The sequence below is a fragment of the Parasteatoda tepidariorum genome, chromosome 4 (genome assembly GCF_043381705.1).
Source record: "Parasteatoda tepidariorum isolate YZ-2023 chromosome 4, CAS_Ptep_4.0, whole genome shotgun sequence".
Classification (NCBI taxonomy): domain Eukaryota; kingdom Metazoa; phylum Arthropoda; class Arachnida; order Araneae; family Theridiidae; genus Parasteatoda; species Parasteatoda tepidariorum.
Window position 1 is genome coordinate 5997266 of NC_092207.1, and position 22573 is coordinate 6019838.

Consider the following 22573-nt stretch of genomic DNA (forward strand, 5'->3'; position numbering starts at 1 on the left):
TTATTTTGTTGTTTCACTTTATTATTTTATTCTTTTTAATTATATATAAACCTTAACAGTTTGTTCTCAATGCTCACATATAGCAAAGAAAATTTCAAATAAGTATGCAAATAATTTGAATGTTTTCTTTCTGTGCAAAATAGTTACATACCTTTATTTATTTAATAATTTGAGTTGATAGTTATATTTGCATTTTATTCTCCTACCACTCTTGTGCTTTTAAAAACAGCATAGCTGCCAACTCAGATGGATTTTCCAGTAGACTACTGGATTTTGCCAGTTTCTCCTGGTCTACTGGTTTAATTAAAATTCACCTGGTTTTTGTACATTTTAGAAAATTCCATAAAATTGAGTAAGTTTCCTGAAAAAATCCCTATTGCAATAGAATTTTTGTACAGATTATTATTTGAATATTCAAATAAGTATTACTAATAAATAATGACGCCAACCTTATTTACAGAAATCAGTTCAAAACTTTTTTGTGATAAAATGTTTAGATTACTTTTATTTGGAACTTTCTTTTTAAATTAATGAAAAAAATCTTTTATCTATCGTTAATGAATTAAATGCATATTAATATTCGAAATTATGAGTATACATAATATTTCAAGTTTGTTTAATGTCAATCATAACTCGAAAATATTGCAGTTTTTCTATTTTGATGACTATAAAAATCCCTAAAATTCCCAATCTGTAAAATATTTAGTACTTATGCAACAATTATCACGAAATTTATATTTCGTGAAATCTGCTGGATTTTTTCCTATCCATGTTGATGGTTTTTCACCACCAAGTTAACTCTGATTTACGTTCCAAATATTTTAATTGAGTGATTGGTCAGAAGTATGGTTCTCTAAAGTTATTTTCACCTTTTTCATTTCTTTATTTCTTTCTCAAAGCTCCTTCCACTTATTTATAAAACTCATTTACCCAAGGAAAATCTTTTGGTGAAGAGTTTATGACTTTTTCATTACAACAAAGGACTTAATCATGCTGCAATGTTTTCAAGTTTTTGTAAAAAGAACACAAAAGGTTTTTGCTAAATCTTAGTCATTACCCTTTGCAATATTTTTACTGCAAAATTGAGTTGGTATTTATGTAATTGTTTGGAGGCTGGTTTCCAAATAACAAAAGTTTAACATAATTTTCTTGACTTCATGTTTCATTTGATAATATATGTATTTTATGGTAATGTATATTTTTAATACCCATAAAGGTTAATTGGATTCAAGGAATAGTAAAAAATAACTCTTAGTCTGCTGTGAAAATTCAGCATCAACAACAAAGAAGTCAAAATTAAGATTTTTGTATATTTGGCATCTTTGTATGATAAGCTATTTATTGAAAAAAGTTTTATTTATTAAAAAATTTAAATTTGGTTAATAAGTTTTTTGAAATTCTATTTTAGTATTCATAGCATCAGCAATAAATATAAAACAGTTTGGAAGCCATTTCTCTCGATATTTATACCGCAAGGCACTTGCATTGTTTTCTCAATTGCACAACAGCTGTTATATATATATATATATATAGTTGGACTTCTATTTAACGAACTTCGATTTTACGAATTTCTCTATTTTGCTCTTTTTTTTTTTTTAATTTTTANCAAACCAAGAACATTTTAGAAATTTCTTTGTAAAATAAGTTCCTAAAGTGAAGTGAATTTTCAATTTAACGAACTTTTCTTTGAGATCCACTTTCCCTACATCCCAAAATATTTCAAACTTGTTAACGCATTTTACAGGGAAAATGACCTTGAATTAGTATTTGAAGCCACTTTCAGAGAAAGCAGTAAAATCCTTTTTTGTTTGCATTTCAAACTAAAAACTCAGACAAAATTAACGGATTTTATCAGTAGCAATTTAACTTAAGAACGCAATGTATGCTTAAAATTACTTTTATAATAAGTGCAGCTATAATTTTATTCATAAGTTTAGCTTTTTTTTAGTTGAAAATGTATGTAGCATGATAGTGTAACTCTGGAGATAATGTTTTCCTCATTTCTTGATTTCCAAACAGATTTCTTTTACGATTAAGATTTATAAAATAAGTAGTAAATACGAGTTTACAAGATAAAGGTGTATCAATTACTGTTTCTATTTCTTTTAGTGTTCATGAATTTATAACCTGTTTTGTGTTGTTTAAGTGTTTCAAAAGGTGATTTTCTATTTAACGAATTTTTTGTACAACAAACTTATTTATCGGGATTTAGTGACTTCGTTAAATAGAGATCCGACCGTACTACATTAATAATCAAAAAGTGAGGAAGTGATTTTGCGAATTTCTAATTATTTATGTATTTAATGAATGAAATATTATAGAAAACATTGTTTTGTTAATTTTCAGAAGAAGAATACTCTGAACATGACATTTGCCAAGTTACTGTCCATTCATTAGATTGAAGGTTACATATTTTGATTGTGTTTTAAACCAGCAGTATTTTGTTTTTAATCCCGGTAGAACTTTGTTTGGAATGCCAACTTAGTGAATATATTCAACATCACTTAACTGTATTTTTATTATAAATTGCTATCCTTATAGAGCAAGAACAAAAAGATAATTATGTGTTATATCCCTCAAGGATGCCTGATCACTTACAAAGGAGGATTTATTTCTTCTTACTGACCATTCTACATTTTTAAATTACATCTATTGTGAACAATTATTTTTTTTATCTTATCAATATTTTTTTAGCACTTGGATCATATGTATTGCATTAAAACATGTATTATTTTTTTGTTTTTGTTTAAGGGGTTACAGTACCTTTGCAACATTTTTTTTTAAATAAAGGTATACTAATTTGTTTTGTGGATGTTTTGCATACTCATTTAACTTATAATCAATAATTTATCTTCAAAAAATAATTAAACTGTTTAATTTTTTTTTCAAATTTTTAAAAAAATTTAAAAAAATTTTAAATTTTTAAGGCTTTTTTTGTTTTAACATATTTTTAAAAAAAAAAAAAATTCTTAGTGCTTACAATATTTATCTTAACAATTTTATGCTGTCATTTGTTGATATATCAATTATAACATTTTTTATAGATTGTTAAAATAGTAGGAAAAAAAAGGTTAAAAATTCCTGTTAGGTATATATAACATGCTGTAAAAATTGCAATCTCTCATAAAATGCTTATTCCATGCACAGTTTAAATAAGTGTAGTATACTTTAGATAAAAAAAAGTTAACTACGAAGCTTTATCTGAAATAGAAAAAATTCCTTAGGGATTTAATTAAGATTAAAACACAGAATTATCTTCTATGAGAAAAAGCACTTTGAAGTCTGTCTGCGGATCAAGTTTCTGTTTTAGGGCAATCTAAAATCATTCATAACTTTTTTTAAAATGTAGTTAAAGAGATGATTTCTTTTTTCAGTGCATTTGAAATAGTTTGAAGTTAAGCAATAAAAAAATATCGATATTTTGGTACTGTGACCCCTTAAAAAAACTGAATTTAATACTCATGGTCTGTATAAATACTATTGTTTATAAATTTTTGGCAAATGTTACTTTACTGTGTATTTAAAAATGAAGCTATTATTATTGTTAAATACCATAATTACCCCAAAAATTTGATGCATTCTTGAATCTCAAGCTAATTTTCTGAGCTGTTTATTAATTACAACAATTGTTTAACAATTACATTAACAATTGTATCATAACATGATTATTTATGTCAGGAGATATCATTTTTTTAATATGTTGTGTTAGAAACCTCTTTCAACAATTGTTTACTTTAATTTTAAAGAATAATTTTCTAATTAAATTTTTAAAAAAATTGTGCAATTAAATATGTCTTAATTGTTTTTTGTTTTTGGAAGAAATTTTTTTGTTTAAAACTATCAAAGCTTCAGTAAATAATATTTTCTTGGCTTTTTTTTTTTTACCCAGCTTTATGTTTTTGAGTAATTTTCTCAATGTGTAGTATTATGTAGAAATCTTTTTTTGTGTTAAATTTTTTTTATCATATATTGTCTTGTGTTTGCAGAATTTACTCTTTATCTCTATTTAATCGTCAGGTTATTTCACTTTTGGTATTGATCGCAGAACACTTCTACAAGTGCCCGATAGAAGTGTTACATTGTTTGCCTCTTTAATGTGGCATTTTTGGTGAAAAATGCCTATTTAATTCATTTAAAAAATGGAATTCTAAAGAAATTTTGATTCTTCTCTTCTCCGTTTTTATTATTTTTTTTTTAAAAAAATTCATTAATTTGAAAAATATTCCTGCCAATATAACAGTAATGTTACTAGTGAAGTTTTAGAACACCTCTAAAGTAACACTCTCATAAAGTAAGTCTTTTTTTTTTTTTCTAAACACGCACAACTTGGCATTAGATTTCACACAACCATTTCATTCATACTATTATAGTAGTGCATATAAATGTTTTACTCTTAAACTTATTGTTAAAATAATTTTTTAATTAAAATGTTCTCAAAACTTCACAAAAATGTTTGAAAAATTCCATTTTCATTTTAGAAAGAGAATTATTTTTAAAGAAATCTTTTTCATTTGGATTTAATTATTTACTTTTTAACACCCCACCTCGAATCAATCTTGTAGATAGCATTTTGTCCAAATATGTCTCTAGTTGTTGTTTTATTCATGAAGATTATGTGTTCTAGTTCATACTCTGCATTCTAAAATGTTTAGAATTGCTGATTTCATTTCTGTAACAGGAGAGAACAAAGTATAAAAATTATTATTTATGAGAAATGTATATATATATATATATAGATTATTAACATTAGAAGTATATGTATTTGATGGTGTGTCCAAGGAATTCACTGCATTTTAAACCCCCTCTGTAAGCTATTTTAACATTTGCATAAAAGTTTGATCATTTTTTAAATTGAGTAAAAATTCCGGACCTCCTGTGTGTATGCTATTGATATACTTTTAAAATGACATTATTTGAATTATATGTCATGCACATAAACATTTAAATAAATATTATTTCAAAAAAAAATTGTATTGGGAAATAATTTATACAGTAAAACCTCGCTAAAAGAATATTTTGGAGACCCAATATATATCGATATGTTGTAGAGGGATATATTGTTATATCGAGGGCCAACATACCTTGGGAACACAATAAGATTTTTTTTTTAATTTTAATGTTGTATATGTATTAACTATAAATGTCTTCTTCTTCTTCCTTATCCCCAAAATTAGCAGGGCTTAACAATGTCCATGAAATTCATCACCCGGAGGAAGTCGACCACCATAAGTGTGTTATTAAGAATGTCCCTTTTGTCCAGACCAAGACAGTCCAGGATATGTTGGGGGGAAGCCTGTATGTTGTGGCACCTGGGGCAGTTAGGGTAGATTTTAATACTACCCTCAAAAGAAAGGGACTTAAGGTGGCCGCTGATAAGCCTGGTAAGTGCAGTCTGGTCCTTGCGGTTGCACCGAATGTTGAGTGCACCTCCTGGGCTGGTGCTCTGGTACCAGTGATGTTTGGAGGGTACGAGCCAGGAAGCGAGGTCTTCTTTTTTCTTTTTTGATGCCAGCTCCATGAAGGTGAGGAAATTTGGACTTATCAGATTTTCTTTCATCCCCTCCTTAGCCAGAGTGTCGGCGATGTCATTGCCCAGAACCCCAACGTGAGAAGGGATCCACTATAAATGTATTTATATATTATGCAAAAAAATTAATTTGAATAGTGTTAATTATGGTTAAATATTAAAAAGAATTGAAATTAATTCAGAAAATAAGAGCGTGAAATTACCTGAAAACCATTTTTATTGAAAATAATCTGATATTTGTGTTGATATTGTTCATTCATTTTTTTTTCGACTGTCATGTCAACCATCAAAGTATGCATTGAGTCCACAGCACGAAAATGATTTTCGTTTGTGAATGGTGCTCTACCTACCCTCCAAGGAAAAAATTCCCTTTTATGTGTTAATGTGATGCTTCTGGTCATTTGTGACTCATGATCAGCTTTTAACGTAAAGGAAATGAAATCAGATAGAAATGTTACATCTTAAGATGAAAGTGTTTGGAGTGGTCAGCAGTGAAAAGATGGAAAAACAGCAAAAGATGGTAAAATAAGATTTTTTTTTTTACATTATTTAAAAACTAATAATAAATGGAGAAAATAAGGTTGAAATTTGGTTTAAAAAAATTGTTTTACAGGGGTTTATTGCTTCAGAGAATATCATAATATTGCACTGTGGGCCAGAAGATCATGATCTTTGGCCAAAAGTCAAAATTAAATATGTGTAGGCAGTTTTAATATAGCCCAAATTAAGTATTCATAATCATTCCAAACATTATAATTACTTTTTGGACCGACAAGAGTACAATGTAGTGAAAAATATGTTTACAGGTTTTTTTTTTTAATGTAACTTTTAAATTTATATTTCAGAAATGTATAGTATAGGAATTTCACCTTACTGTTACATTTTTATCAGAGTAATTAGCCTGAAATTATAGTACAATTTTTCAATTTGTTGGATTAGTTAATACTCTTCACAAACTTATAGTTTATATCTTATAATTTTTTTCTTCTTTTTTTGTATTTTTAGTGTATTTCAACTATGAATTCAATTTACCTGCACATAAAAACCCTCAAATTTTGAAACAAATTTTATCGAAATACTAATTTGGGCCACGAAACCTTGGATGCTGGCCCGCTGTGTATTGAGAGGAGCACGACATAAATTCATATGCACAGGGGCCCCCATTAGGGGGGAATTTTTACAGTAAATAAAACGAATAGTTTGGGGGGGGGAATTTAGATGAGAGATTTTTTTTTTAAGTACATAAATAAAAGAAGCATTGTCATATTATGAGCAAGCAAAGTAGCACTATTTCGAACAAGCTAACATGGAAGGGGGAAGTTAGCAAATTTTTTTTTGGGGGGGGGGGAANATAGCCCAAATTAAGTATTCATAATCATTCTAAACATTATAATTTACTTTTTGGACCGACAAGAGTACAATGTAGTGAAAAATATGTTTAAAAATTTTTTTTAAATTTATATTTCAGAAATGTATATAGGAATTTCACCTTACTGTTACATTTTTATCAGAGTAATTTTCACAGAGTTATGTGTGAAATTATAGTACAATTTTTCAATTTGTTGGATTAGTTAATACTTTTCACAAACTTATAGTTTATATCTTATCATTTGACATTTTACAATGTTTGAATGACTTTCGAAACTTAGTTCCACTAGGTAATTAGCTAAACTTTTTTTTGTTGTCTTCTTGGATTTTTCTTCTTTCGAGAAAACCTGCCCATATTGCAAAGGTGAACTAAATATACTGAAAAACAAAAATTATGTTTTTTTTTCTTCATGTTTTAGCATTATTTTGTAATTAATTCCCATTATTTTGTAATATTTTTTCGGAAATATAATTTGCTTTTCATTTTTAATATAAATTACGAAAATTATTATATTTTTATTGCTTTATTTAATTATTTAAACGTACAATACAATTGTTTTTTATTTTTGCTCGCCATATTTCAGTTGCCATATTATTTTTTTTTCTTGGTATTTTTAGTGTATTTCAACTATGAATTCAATTTACCTGCACATAAAAACCACCAAATTTTGCAACAAATTTTATCGAAATACTAATTTTGGCCACGAAACCTTGGATGCTGGTCCACTGTGTATTGAGATGAGCACGACATAAATTCATATGCAAGTTGGTCGGGACCACGAAACAATATCGTAATAAAGGGAGTTGTTGTGTTGGATATCGTAGTAGCAAGAGTTCACTGTATCATATTTCAGGCTTGCCACTCCACATAATATGGAGATATTCGTTAAGTTCACACAACTCAAAATTCATTAAAAAGTTTATTAAGAAACTAAAGTTTCCTTTTGGGGATGATTTCCGGCTGTGTTATCTGTGCTGATGACGATGATCGAAAGACTAAATCAAATTTCCTGATAGGTTAAGCGTTAGTCATTGTTTTCAATTTTACTATAAGCGATTCAATTTTTAACCTATTTTAAAAATAACATCAGTGATAATTTCTAACTATTTAAACAAACAAAAAAATAGTTTATTGTGCACATTTAATTATTTTATATCTGCTGTGTCAAATAAATTCAATAAAGAATATTACGTAGTAGCATGTGTAGTCCACGTCAGCAAATTTAAACTTTTATAGTTATCTGGTACCACGCACTTTTTTTTTTCAATTCCTACTATTAGTTCACACTCTTTGTTGAAATTTTCAATCGTTAATAAAATTGAAACTTATTCAAGTTCAAATGCATTTTTTTTAAACTTGTAGTGGGGGACACTTGATGTTAAAACAGTTTCTTTTCAAATATTCATTAAATTTAATTAATTAAATTTAGTTTTATATGGGAGAAAAACAATTTCTCTTATACAGTCAACCCCTCCTATAGTGAACACAGTTTATAGTGCACTCCCGGATATAGTGAACGAAATCAAGGGTCTGTTTAGAAGAAATTTTGAGTCCGTTAACGCAGTGGTCCCCATCCTTTTTATTACCTCAGACCTGTCAACGTTTGATAATTTTACTGCGGCTCACTGGGGGAGGGGGACGTTAATTGTTCATATTTTATATTAGTATTTTGATTTATTAATTTTAATTTAATTGTATTTAAACATGCCTTCAAAATAAAATACAGTTAAACCAAATAATAAATATAAAGTGATTTAACATTTTTTTCAACTTACTTGAACGTTAAATCAATGAGAACCCTGAGCTTGTTTCTTTGCAATGAGACGGTTCCGTTTGGGGGTAATCGGAGACAATGATGCATTACAAACATTAAAAAATTTGTCACTACCTTCGGGGCCCCCTTTCTTTAAATAAATAAAATTTTAATGGAACAGATATTTTTAATTTAGGGTTTAAACCTAAGATTTTAAATTCGGTTTCAATGACATGGGCGGCCCGGTACTATTTAATCCACGAACTGTTGCCGGACAGAGGGTTGGGGAACACTGCATTAACGGACCCTTCACAAAATATCTTTTCATAAAAACGGGCCCTTCACAAAATATTTTAACTTAAAAACGGACCCTTCACAATATGATTTTTCTTTTAATCGGGCCCTTCACAAATTTGTTTATCTTCTTTGTTTTGTTAATTGAATAAAACCTTCCCAGGGCAAAAAACAAGAAAGATGGATGTAAACGAACTAAGATTTATCTTCCGCAGACGGTTCTTCCCGTCCGAAATTAATATTCTGCGTTTAGCGGTATAGGCTAAATATCAATTATTTGTCTGTTGCATCTCTAATTTAGAAGCAGCAATTGCTGTTTATTTTTTTAAATTATAATTTTACAGTGTTGAATATAATCTTGTATCTATTTACAATTTAAAAACTCCTTGAAATAGTTTTTTGCTATAACAGGACCCTATTTGCACAAATTCACAAAAGCGGGACCCTGGTTGAATGAATGTGACTTAACGTTTATTTTATATACACAAATTACGATTAATTTTTTCACAATTTTACAAAAACGGACTTTTCACAAAATGTCTGGACAGACCCCTGGAAATGTTCGGTCCCGTGCCTTGCTATACACGTATAATGTTATTTTATGTGGATATAGTGAACCAAAAAAGTGAGGAAGTTGGATATAATGAACTTTTTTCTGCCTTCGACTGATTTTTTTGTAATAATTTTGAAATTTCTACTTCAAAATAAATACATATGCTGATTTTTAAAACCAGCTATAGTATGTATAGAATGTAGAGCGGGTGCATACACTCCTTGGAAATAAAAAAAAGTCTCCAAAGAGTACTTGGAGCTACTTAGATTTCTAAATTAGTCCTTAGAAACTCCTTAGATGATTGTGTTGCATAGATGAACTTACTAAGTATGCTGATGAATTAGGGAAACTAACTGATATGACTTAGCTGTCAAAATCTAATTGTTTAAGAAAAACTTTAAAAGAAAAAAAAATTAAATTGCAAGAGTTAGAAGAAAAAAATAACAGCAAATAATTTTAATTTTACAAGCAAACTTAACTAATAATTTACTGTGATTTTTTTTTTTTTTTTTGTTGCATAAAATTCCTTAGATTTTCTTATGTATTCAAATTTAAAAATATAAGATTGGTAGGTTTTTATGTTAATCTTTAACATCTGTACTTTAACAAGATTTATTAAAATATTTGAAACTGGAAAATGTATTTATGTGTAAAAGTGATAACTTTATTTATTTTTCTTGATGAAGTTTGACAGAGTCAAAATTTATTTCAAAAGGGCTAGAAAAAAATATGTGAGCTATACATTTTTGCGAGTTCCTTATAATAATTGCTTTTTAATTTAAAAAAACTGTCTAGTTATCTTTTACACAAAGTTTTTTAATTTTTGATCAGTCCTTAAAATTTTGAACTCCTTGGATTTCTTCTTCTGATCTCTGTATGAACCCTGGAGCGGTATAGTATAGAATGTAGCGATAAGCATTTTTTATTGTTTGCTTTTATCTCACTTTCCCATCCCTAAACAAACCAAGCAGATGTTTTCAACCCTGACAAATGATGCACCTGTAAGGTGTCAGTGGGATCAATATACATTTTCTGTCAGAGGGAATGAGTAATTATTCATTATTGGTCAAAGGGTTGGGAGCTAATCTGTGTTGATAAGGCCCTCATCTCATCTCCTTTTTGCTCTCAGTTTAGTTAAAAAAAAGCCTGCAAACAAGTGTCTCAAATTTAACTATGGAGAGCATTAAACGTAAAACGTTCTCCATTTATGATAAAATGGGCATAATCAAATAAATTGAAAATGGATGTAATCAAGCTGTTATTTGCAGGGGATATAAACTATCCAAATCTACAGTTTGTAACATGTGGAAAAATAGGCAATTAACAATTTCTTCTCATGAAAAAAAAACATTTAGATGGCAGAAAAAAGTTGAGAAAAGCAGAGATCACAAGGATGTTGAAGAAGCATAACTGAAGTGGTTCAGAATTCGAAGAAGCCGCAATCTTCCAGTATATGGACATTTGTCGATGAATTTGCTAAGCGATTTTGTGAGACTACTTTAATGTGCTCGAATGGCAGGTTCGACAGTTTAAAAAGTGGAATAACAGAAATGCAGGAAAAGTAATTTGAGAGTCGGGAAGTGTTTCCATATCTGATGTTGCGGATTGCTGATCAGCTAAGAATTACTAATTTTATTTTGTGCACAAGACGAAGAGTAATAAAAAATAACACATTTTTTGTTACTATATAATATTTTTCAGTCATTTATTTGAATAATGATTAATAAAAGGGAGGAGTTTGGGAACCATTAGTTAAATTGCCCGCGTAACGGATATAGTGAACAGAAATTTCGGTCAATTGAAGGTTCACTATAGCGGGGGTTTGACTGTATAAGATATTTAGCAGGATATAAATTTAGGAATAAATACGAAGCGTATAGATAGATGATAACATTGCTGATGATGATTGTTGACCTAAGTAGGAATTGTCTTAAAAAATTTTTTTATATTACTTGTGTTACTGCTTTATGCTAATGTTGTGTTTGACTTATTAAGAAGTAAATCTGATTTTTTTAAAAAAAAGATGTCAATGTAAGGCAAAAGAGAATTAACAAAACGAATTAACACTTTAATAATAAAATAAACACATGAGAGATTCTTCAACGATACATCATAATATCTGGACTCTGGTACATGCACATGTAGGCATCACATAGCAGCCTCCTGGTGATCTCGGGTAGCACCTTGTCTTCCTTTGCGGACACCAGAAAGTTCATTCCTTCCTCAGAGAGCCACCACCTCAAGTCAGCAAAGGGGACCACTTCTGGAATGTTGTAGCCGTTTTGCTCACCTGCAAGCATTCATTTCCAAGATATTAAAAAAATTACTGTGTACCAATTCTGTAAAATTCTTAGAAACAGTTTTTGAAGGGCCTTGCTCTGAATACGCTCATGNTATCCTTAAGTTCAGACTACATTGGATTTATTGGCAATAGGTCTTGCCAGTGAATGGCACTTTCATTTTTGTTTTGCATACTTTATTATCATGGAATAAGCTATATCCATACCAAATTTCATTTATTTATATTCAGTATTTTTTGAGATATTTGGGAAAATGTCTTCCATCTCTTAATTTTGTCTACCAGTGTAAATTTCAAGTTTAAAGATAAATGTGTGATGCAAATAATGATTTCAGGAAATATTAATACAACATATTTTTTTTTCCTGTTTAGATTCATTTTAGAAAATGTGACATCAGGAAACAAAAACTCATTTGAATTTTCTATTATTATCTGCCTTTTAGGATTTCATATAATCCACATGTTAGAAATAGTTAAAGAATATATAATGACATTTTGAAAATATTTATGAATACATTTTGTTTTTAGTAATTTCACCAAGTCTTTGTGGTGTTTAAAGAAAATTAAAAGTTTTTCTTTAAACCTGATATTTTTATACATTATAAGGCTTCAAATGCACTAAAATGATGTCTAACACGTAATAGGAAAAACAAACGTTAATATCTTTTTAAAAAAATGAATTTTTAACAAATTTTTTACTTTGTAAAAATATTATGTTTAAAGAATGCAAAAATATACTTAATTGTATTTTACTTGCACATAGACTTTTTAAAAGCAAGTATTTCAATTAATTTAAAACTTTGTTGAATTTAGAAATGTTGGACACTGATGAAAGCTGTAAAATTGCTTTCAGCTTATATAAGAAATGTTATACATTAAAAAAATATATATAGCTGCTATTTTTGCTCCAAAAAAAAGACAAAAAAATATTAGGCATGAGTTTGATTCAAGGAATTTTGTTTGAGTTGTTAAACATAATATTACAATTTGATTACAGATGGCTCACATTGATCTAAAATAGAAAATGCTATTACATTTTTTTTGTGATAACTATTGTTTGATATGCAAAGAACAATATCATAAAAATTTCTTTCAACTAAAATAAGAGTCTTATGAACATGAATTAAAGCAAAAACAGACCATTTTGGGATATTTTTGACTGACTAATAAGCCAAGTTAATAGGAATGGATATAATAAAAGACAGAAGTTCCAGAAAAATAAATTTCCATGAAAAAATGGGTAATTGAAAGAAAAATAAATTAATAATAATCAAGCTTTAACTCACATTTAAGTATTTTTGTTCTAAAGAAAAGAAATGACAGCATGTCGTATCTATGCATGATTTATCAGCAAATGAAAACGACTAGTTAAACGAAAGTAGTTTAAGAAGTCACCCATGTAAGTTGCAGTGCATGAAAAAATCTGTCACCAATAATCATTTTACAAAACACTCCTTTTTTTTTCTTTTTATAATTGAAAATCTTATCTTGAAAAATTCTTTTAGTATATTTTATCTAACAATTATGAAAATAAAATTAATTTCTGGCAACTGTTAAAATCTTCTCTTGTTAAAATATGTTTAAAGAGTGCAAATATATGAGAAGAATACATGGTTGCCAACTCTACTGGATTTTGCCATTTTCTATTGGTTTAATAAAAATTCTCCTGGCATTTAAACATTTTTGAAAATTCCCTAAAAGTAAGTTTCCTAAAAAAATCCGTATTGAAATAGAATTTTTGCACAGATTCTTGCTTGCTTGAATACTTAAATACATGTTTCTAATACATAAGTGGGTCTCATTTATAAAAATCAGTTTAAAAAATTCTTTTGTTCTAATATTTTGGATTTATGTAGAACTTCCTTTTTAAATTAATTAAAAAAATCTTTTTAACTATCTATGCTGAATTAAATGCCTATTACTTTACAAAATTATGAGTAAACATAATACATAACATTTCAAGTTCATTTAATTTTAATCATAACTGGAAAATAGTGCAGTATTTCTATTTTAATGATTATAAAAATCCCTAAAATTCCCTATGAGTAAAATATTTAGTACATTTTGCAACAATTATCATGAAATTTGTAGTATTTCGTAAAACCTACTGGATTTTTACTTATCTATGTTGGCAGCTATGAGAATATATAAAATTTCATTTTACTAGTTCATATAAAAAATTTCAAAGTGTGTATTTTGTTTAATATCTAATTCTTTTTAAGTTTCTGCGAATTCAAAAATGTTTGTTTTTTAGCGCTAAGATATGCTGCAACGCTATTTTGAAGAAACGTTCAATAGAATGTAAGCTCAAGTAAAAGATTTGGGGCTATAGAGAGATAGGTGCTACATTATAATGATATTCTTATATCTAACTTCTCCTTGGTATTGTTTCTAGAATTTACACTAGATAACAGCACAATGAACAGAAGCATCTTTATTGCTGACAGTGAAATCATAACCAAAAATGCTCTTTCGAATTTTCTGTGACAATTNTTCAGCTTCATTTGTTAAAAACAATGCTAGTTAATTAACAAAACTAATTTTTTTTTATTGAAATGTAAGTAAAGTGTTATGTGAATTAAGTGCCCCGTGAAATGTAATGAAATGTAAGTGAATGTGAAATGTAAATTCCCCTAGTGAAATGTAAATTAAGGTGTTCACTTACATATTCGGTTAATAATTTTTATTTGTTTAAATAAAATTACTTTGTTACAATATAATATTCTANGAAGAAACGTTCAATAGAATGTAAGCTCAAGTAAAAGATTTGGGGCTATAGAGAGATAGGTGCTACATTATAACGATATTCTTATATCTAACTTCTCCTTGGTATTGTTTCTAGAATTTACACTAGATAACAGCACAATGAACAGAAGCATCTTTATTGCCTACAGTGAAATCATAACCAAAAATGCTCTTTCGAATTTTCTGTGACAATTCTCTCTGGTACTAATAACTTTCTGAGAGACATTTTTAATTGTAACAAATATATATGTTACTAATTTAANTTTTGCTCTGTTACAATCGTACCCAGTTACAATTGACCCCACTCTCCCCTAAATATATTTTTCAACTATAAATGTAAGATTTTTTTTTAATATTTAAATATAAAAGAATACATATTCTAATATTATAAGCGATATTCTCCTGTTCTAAAAAATATTTTTATAGTTAATCTTTTGTAAATTCTAGCTGAAACCAATCATTGCAGAATTTTTTTATTCTCAAAAGAAAGTAGGGGGGGGGGGAATCACGAGCGTTTTTTTACTTCTCCGATATGCGAGAACATTTTTTGAATACAATTCTGCAGAAAGGAGGAAAAACATTTGAAAAATTCTGCAGATAAAAAAAACCCTAACTTCTTTGCTTCCCAAATAGAAAATCTTTCTGCAGGAACTCTGCAATGTTCTGCGACAATGTCGCCACGATTCTGACACGGGGTGTACAAGATACGATTGTTTTACACTCTAGATTTAAAAAAAAAAAGAACTGACCTTTGCGATCTGCCATGCTGTCAAAGAAGCACCAAGGGGCATCGGGTCCGCTTCCGCATTTCACAAAGCAGACGTAATGGCTAGTTTCAATGCATACCACGGCAAAGAGCTCCATATATATTCTGGGAACGGGAGTGTGATCTTTGAGCATTTTGAACTCGGAAGGAATACTTAGTTTTACACTGCGGTGGCGAGCTCTCTTCTTGTGGCTGTGGCTCTGCAAAGAAAAGAAAAAAAACATTTAAGTGTGCTCATAAAAAAACCACACTATTATTGAAAGTGCTGTTAACTTTTATTTTTGAACATACGTTTTAAATTTACAATCTATAAGGGTACCCTAAATAATGAACTATCGGGACCCCCAGTTGTATCGACTTAGAGCTACCTGAGGCACATATTAATATGATAATGGTCACCCCTTTTGCATCGATGACAGCCTTCTGGGAAGACTTTACACCAGTTTTTGATTGGTATTGACTTCCATCACAGCTGAAGTGAGTGCTTGCATCGAGGAAGGCTATGTAATCTGCTCTCTAATTCGTCCCAAAGGTGTTGTTCAATGGGATTTAAATCAAGACTCTGAGAAGGCCAGTTCAGATTTTGAACACCCATTTCGCCAAACCACGTCTGTGCAAGCCTCGATGTGTGATTAGGGCAGTTATCTTGCTGGAAGAGAAATGGGCCGAAATATTGCCATAGAGTTGGGAGTGCATCATTGTCCAGAATGTCCACATACATCTCGGGGTGCAACTAGTGCTCACAGAGGGTTAAGGAGGCATAACTTTTAGATTCATTTTGATTGAAATTTTTCCAGCCAAATTTACTGCATAATCGTCAAAGCAAAACTTTACAATCACATGAAATAAATAAAAAGTACATTTACAACCAGGGGCACACAGGCGGCTGCCCAGAGAGGGCCTCCAAATCGAACAGAACGTTAATTTTACATTTCCTGTTTTAAGGAACTTTTTTTAAACAAAATATCAGTACAGTGTAAAATCCGTCAGCTTTATGTTAGCTTCTTCATTAATCTATCGTATGAACACAATCGATATTTCGTAAATCCACGGCTTTCTAGTTCGGGATTAAGCTAAATTTTCGCAATGACGATGGACAAATTTAGCCACTCAAAAGCCTGCATTTTAACATATCGCAAAATGCAGTATGTTTACAAAAATACGGGCTTCTGATTGGTTTAATTGAGCCATCGTAATAGAGTAAATTTAACTGATTAACGTTCAATTAATGTCAGCAAGGATATGAATTTTTCTCAGCTACATGACCAAGTTAACAATCAGAAAACTGGAATTATCAGAAAATCAATAAAATGGACAGAACGATATTTCGTCTGACCATTGGAGGGGGAGGGAGGGACTTAACAGCTATTTTAGGTTCTAGTCAATTTTCTTATTATCTATAATGAGGTGAGAGATTTAATTACCTCCATAAAAATCAGTCTTCATTACTGAAGTGGTGAAGCAGAGGGGGCCCTCAAATAAGTTTTTGCCCCGGGCCCTAATTAAGCTAAGTCGGACCCTGTTTACAACAAGCGGTTTAATTTGAGGGAGACTGGAATTATTTTGCGTGGTGGATTAGATTACAAAATCTTTTTAGTCATACATCAAGTCAAAATTTGCACAATAAGAGTGGCACATTTATAACCAGTCGATTGGACTAAACAGACTAAAATATAAGTACAGTCGGACTTCTATTTAACGAACTTCCATTTTGCAAATTTTTTCGAGGAACCAAGAATATTTTGGAAATTTATTCATAAAATAACTTCCAAATAGCGAAGTGAGTTTTCTACTCAAAGAACTTTTCTTTAAGATCTACTTACCTTATTTCCCAATATATTTCAGTAAATTTCAAACTTGTTAACGCATTTTATGAGGGGAATGACCTTCAATTGATTTTCGCAGCCACGTAACTTTGAGAGAAAGCGGTAAAATCCCTTTTGTTTGCAGTTCATACAGGAATCCATGCCAAAAATCAATTCACTAGATAGCATAACAGAAATTTCTAAAGCATGGAACTATGGATGTTACAGATCGTGACACTTTTGCTAAAGCTGGATTTTTAGTCAGCGCGGAGAATTTGGAAGGTGCGCAGGACGAAGATGACATTCCTTTAAAAGAACTTTAAAAAATGTGGGTACAGCTAAGAGAGAATCACGAAATTAATGATGATGTACTGATTAATGATTTTCTTTTTGTTGATTGTGAAGCTGCAACCACAGAAATATTAACTAAATCGGATATTTTGGACTATGCGAAAAATAAAAACAATACAGCAATAAATTGTGAGGAAGGCAAAATCACCAAACCTTCATATGATAAAATGTTAAAATCATTGGAAACAATTCCATCATAGATAATAATTTACAAGATAAAGGTGTATCGATTGCTATTTCAATTATGTCTTGTGTTAATGAATTTACAACCTGTTTTGTGTTGTTTATGTATTTCAAATAGTGATATTCTATTTAACGAACTTTTTATCGGGATTTAGCGACTTCGTTAAATAGAGGTCCGATTATAACTTATTTTTAGGCGGATATTTTTGACACATAGTTTGTAGGAGTAATTTTGAATATTTTTTTCATTTCATTCATAAATGATGTTGGAATTTTCCAAGAAATCTAAGTTTTTAAGCCACAAACCCTTATTTCTTGTAACTGCTGTGTTAAGTGCTGCATTACAACAATCATGCCTTAGGTCATGAAATTATAGAACCTTAACCTCCATGGCCCCTGCCTTACAAAAAGCTGTTTTTTTAGTTTTATAAATTTTTTTAAACATAAGACTAAGTAACTTACCTTGTCCATGCACTTTTGGCAAAAGGCAATGCTGTCCAAACCTTCACCAAATTGACCGTAGCATTCTTTGCATTCAAATTCTGCCACTTGACCACATATACTACATTGGCGAGGAGCTGAAATTTATGTATGATTCATATTAATCCTTTTCCAAAAAGTTCTATACATTTTACAATATCTTTTTTAAGACTGTAATTATGTTTCTTCTAAGTGAGTTATGGCTGAAAATATTCACCAAGAAATGTTTTCAACAATAAAAAAAATTTAATACCTGCTTTAATTTCTTGCAGCAACATGTTTCCATAAAACTTTTATAATAAAGCCATACATTATGTTTTATAATAATAAATTATGAATGTTTCCTAATGGTTTAAACATAAATAAAGTCACTTGACATAAACTATAAAAAATATTTCTGTTGGTTTTGATAATATAGCGTATATGCGGGTTATTTGATTATCGAATATGCAATTAAAAAGGAATGACTGTATTAAAAAACTGCTAAACAAAATATATATTTCCAAATTATTTGAAAACGGGGGGGGGGATGAACAATGAATAAACTATGATGATACTTACAGTCATCCAGAACATCTGTGATATCCAGATACTGGCTTGGAATGATTCTAGGATACATTTTAAATTGTTTTCCAAATCTAGGCATTTGTATAAGTAAACAGGATGGGACCTGGATAAATGAATGGGAATAACATTTAAATAACCAAAACAGAGTGTCACTACGATAATAATTACATAAAGTAGGGGTGTAGAACCTGCGGCCCACGGGACCTTCTGAACACAATAAAAAAAATTCTTTTAATTTGGTTTTTGTTTAAAAATCATAAATTTTCTTTAATTAAAATATTTAATTCAAATTTATAAAATGCGTATGTTTTTTGCACTTTCATTCCATAAGCGTCTTATTAGTTAGAATTTATATCCCTTCTCACAATACATATATATATATTTGACAAATTAATTATTGTGCAAAATAGAAAAAGTTTTTTAAAAAAAAAGTATAAATTTTTTTTAGTTTTCAATAAATTCAAATGATTAAAAATATTTAATTTTCTACAAGTATGTTACTAAGTTTACTGATAAAAATATTTAGTGCTTAGAATGTTATTGTTCTTATAAAAATTATCATATTTGGCACTAACATGACTAAATATGCATGCAGCTTTTCACTAATTTACCTGCTGCGCTAGTGGCCCTTCACTCAAAAAGATTGTACACCCCTAATATAAAGTGTGTTAATTTTTAAAAACTTGATTTATAAAAAATAAAACTATATGGAGGATAGAATTAGTATAGTTTGTCTATGGTAAGAACTTCCCTCGCCACTAAGTCCGAGGCCTGTCTGCTGCTATGGAAACAAAAATAGAGCATTTCAAGTAGGGTAGCTTCTATTCACTCTAGAACTAACACAATAGACCTAAGAAAAAGATTCCTTTCCTTTTACAAAAACCTGTCTAAATGACCCCACACCACTACTTGAAATTGTTATACCTCTTTACCATAGTCACGGCCACGGGTCCAGGCGAATGACTAGGGGAGTTCTTTTTTTAGACAAACTATAGCTTTAAAATAATATTGATTTATTCTTTTAAAGTTTCCTCTTAGAAATTTCCTTCCTGTTAGAAAACACATTATTTGAATGTGCAAAATATTTATAATTTTCTCTTGATCCTCTAACTGAATAAATATTTTCGTAACTTAAAAAGAATTATTTTGCTAACTAGGACTGGGCTATAAATCGATATATCGCGACATATCGATTTAACGCCTGTATCGGCAGGCCGATACAGCGACTTTCGCTCCAGGCGATGCATCAGAAATCTGATTTAAGCCGTCGAGTAAAGAAGACGAACGATATAGCGATATACGATATAGCGATACAAGACACGCAAGGATCTCTTACGTTCCGATGCCAACTCGCGCTGGGGAAGACGATGTTCGTATCGTTATATTGAAACGGCCTTGATTGATGAGCGGTAGAATCAGAATCAGTTTTGAGAACATATATCGTGATCTCGCATGTTCGTTTCCGCACCTCTTAGTTTTTTTTTCTTCTTTGTCGCGACTTGATATCGTTTCTTGTAGATTATTTTCAGTGGGACTGACTTTGTGATCGCCGTCGTTACCTTGTTCTGAACGTAATCTATTATTGAAAAGAATATATAAAGAAGTGCTTCTAAATTAATTAGGTAAATTTTTTTTTGAAACAAAACTTTCTTTATTTTTAAATGTGAAAATTAATTTTGATATTATATGTTTAAGTATTATTTTACATTATTGAATTTATTACAAACGGAAATCTAATTTAAGGTGCCCATAAAGAATTAAACTGAAAAGTAATTAAATTTGTTAGGCTATTTTTTACTTTATTTTGATTTATTAAAAACTTTTTGGATGAAATAATAATTTAATGGGTTTTTATTACTGATTTTAAATTTATAAATCTTTAGTTGTTTTCATTTTTATAAATAAAATTATAACAAAAGTTATTTTTCCTCTTTTGGATTTGGGCATAAGTCAATCAACTTTGTTTATTCAAATACATTAGTAGTGTTTGCGATTACGACTTCTTTTTTAAAAATCATTTAGCACTTTGTTTTATTAAAGAGTATAATCGTGTCTTTTAATTTTTTTTCAATATTGTCAGTTGAATATATTATCGGATATCATAATTCTTTTATTTTTATTTTTAAGAAATTAAGCCTTACTTTGTTTTTTCGTTCAGAATTCGGTAATTATTAAATTTAACTTTATTATTTATGTGAAATAATAATGATAAAAAATAGTGTTGTTTTAAAAGTGTTTTTTTTTTGTTTAATTTATTTAGCACTTTGTTTTAAGCATACAAATAATTTTTAACGAACTTATTTTTTAAATTTTCTTTCTATATTGTTAGGTAAATATATTGATANCTGATAAAATGAATATTTTAAACTAAGAAATCTTTCGTTATTTGCGCGATCATTTTTAGAAAATATAACATTAACATGTTACTTAAGCAAAACATATACATCAAATTCATCAATTGATTTAAATCAATCTGAGTATGAAGTTTTGATAGAAAACCGACTTTCTGCGCCTTACAAGTAAATGAATTTCAAAAATACTATATCGTGATGCAAAACTGACGATGCATCACGATATGAAATTTCTTATATCGCCCAGTCCTATTACTAACATAATTATCCATTTTTTAATTTAACCATAAATTAATAATTACAATTGAATCTAATACCTCCATAATATTCTTTTAATAAGTATTTATGAAAAACATACCTCTGTAAGTTTGATATCAGACGCTAAAAATGATTGATCGAATAACTGTTGTACTGTAGGTAACACTAATTTCTCATCTTTTTCTACAAATAACTGATAAAAGTAAGATTCCTGTCCAGAGCTAAAGAAAGAACAATTAGAAACTATTAAATAAGAAAACCCAACAACATTCGAAAGCATTTAAAGTTTTCAATATTCTAAACGACCTTGAATTGGACTGAACTCCTTTAATAGGAGAGAGTCCTCAATGAAAAGAAATCTCAGGTGCCTCAAATTTTTTAATGAATGTTAAATATAAAAAACCTACTCAAAACATAGCATTTCTTCATTAAACTTCATAAACACTTTTTTTCCAAGCTTGTAAAAGTCAAGTCTCCGTGTATTTTTTACATAGAAAGTACATAGGAAGTTGCATTTAGTAAAACTCGCTTATTATTTAGGTAGAGAAATAGAAGAAATATTTTTCAAATCAATATTATCAATAATAAAATTAGAAAGCCTTTAAAGTTTTCATAATTCTAAATGATTTTGAATTGGGTTAAACTGCTTTAATAGGAGAGAGTTCTCAATTAAAGAAATCTCAGGTGGCTCAAATTTTTTAATAAATGTTAATTACAAAAAACCTGCACAAAACATAGCATTTCTTCATTAAACTTAAAAAACACTTTTTTCTCAAACTTGTAAAAATGAAGTTTCCATGCTTTTTTTGCATAAAAGATACATAGGAAGTTGCATTTAATAAAACCCTCGTATTATTTAGGTAGAGAAAGACTGAAAATATTAAATTTCACTGCAGTTGCAATATTTAACAGCAGAAATTGCAGTACCTCCCTATAATATACCCACCAATAAATTTAGTAGTAGGAGATTTAAAAACACCACCTTTTTCATCGAAAATGCAGACTCAGTGCATTTTATCCTTATTTTCTTTAATAAATATGAAATTTTAATAGTTTATAGCATTCTGAAACTTACTTTATTCAATGCTTAGTTCTGAAAATTTTCCCTCATTTTAGAAGTAAACCTTTTCATTCTATTTCAAGAAATACTTCAAAAGAAATGTCCTACATTATTAATATTAACAAGTTCTTAAACAGGCCATTTTGCTCAATACCTCCCTAACATCTGAATAAAATGTAGCAATTTTTGCATCCTAATCCCTAACTTCAATG

At 29.2% G+C, this 22573-nt stretch overlaps 1 protein-coding gene across 6 annotated transcripts in view; it reads right to left on the bottom strand.

Annotated features, from left to right (window-relative positions):
• Positions 1-11543: 11543 nt before the first annotated feature.
• LOC107440667 (ubiquitin carboxyl-terminal hydrolase CYLD) overlaps positions 11544-22573 on the bottom strand; it is a 68956-nt gene continuing 57926 nt past the window's right edge. For all 6 annotated transcript variants that reach the window (XM_021148454.3, XM_071179379.1, XM_043054394.1 and 3 more), the window contains 5 exons: positions 21402-21522; positions 18687-18795; positions 18108-18223; positions 15290-15506; positions 11544-11786 (listed from right to left, as the gene is read on the bottom strand). In XM_021148454.3, coding sequence (XP_021004113.1) covers positions 11596-11786; positions 15290-15506; positions 18108-18223; positions 18687-18795; positions 21402-21522 — 754 coding nt within the window. In that variant the 3' untranslated portion in view covers positions 11544-11595. The remainder of the gene's footprint in view (positions 11787-15289; positions 15507-18107; positions 18224-18686; positions 18796-21401; positions 21523-22573) is intronic.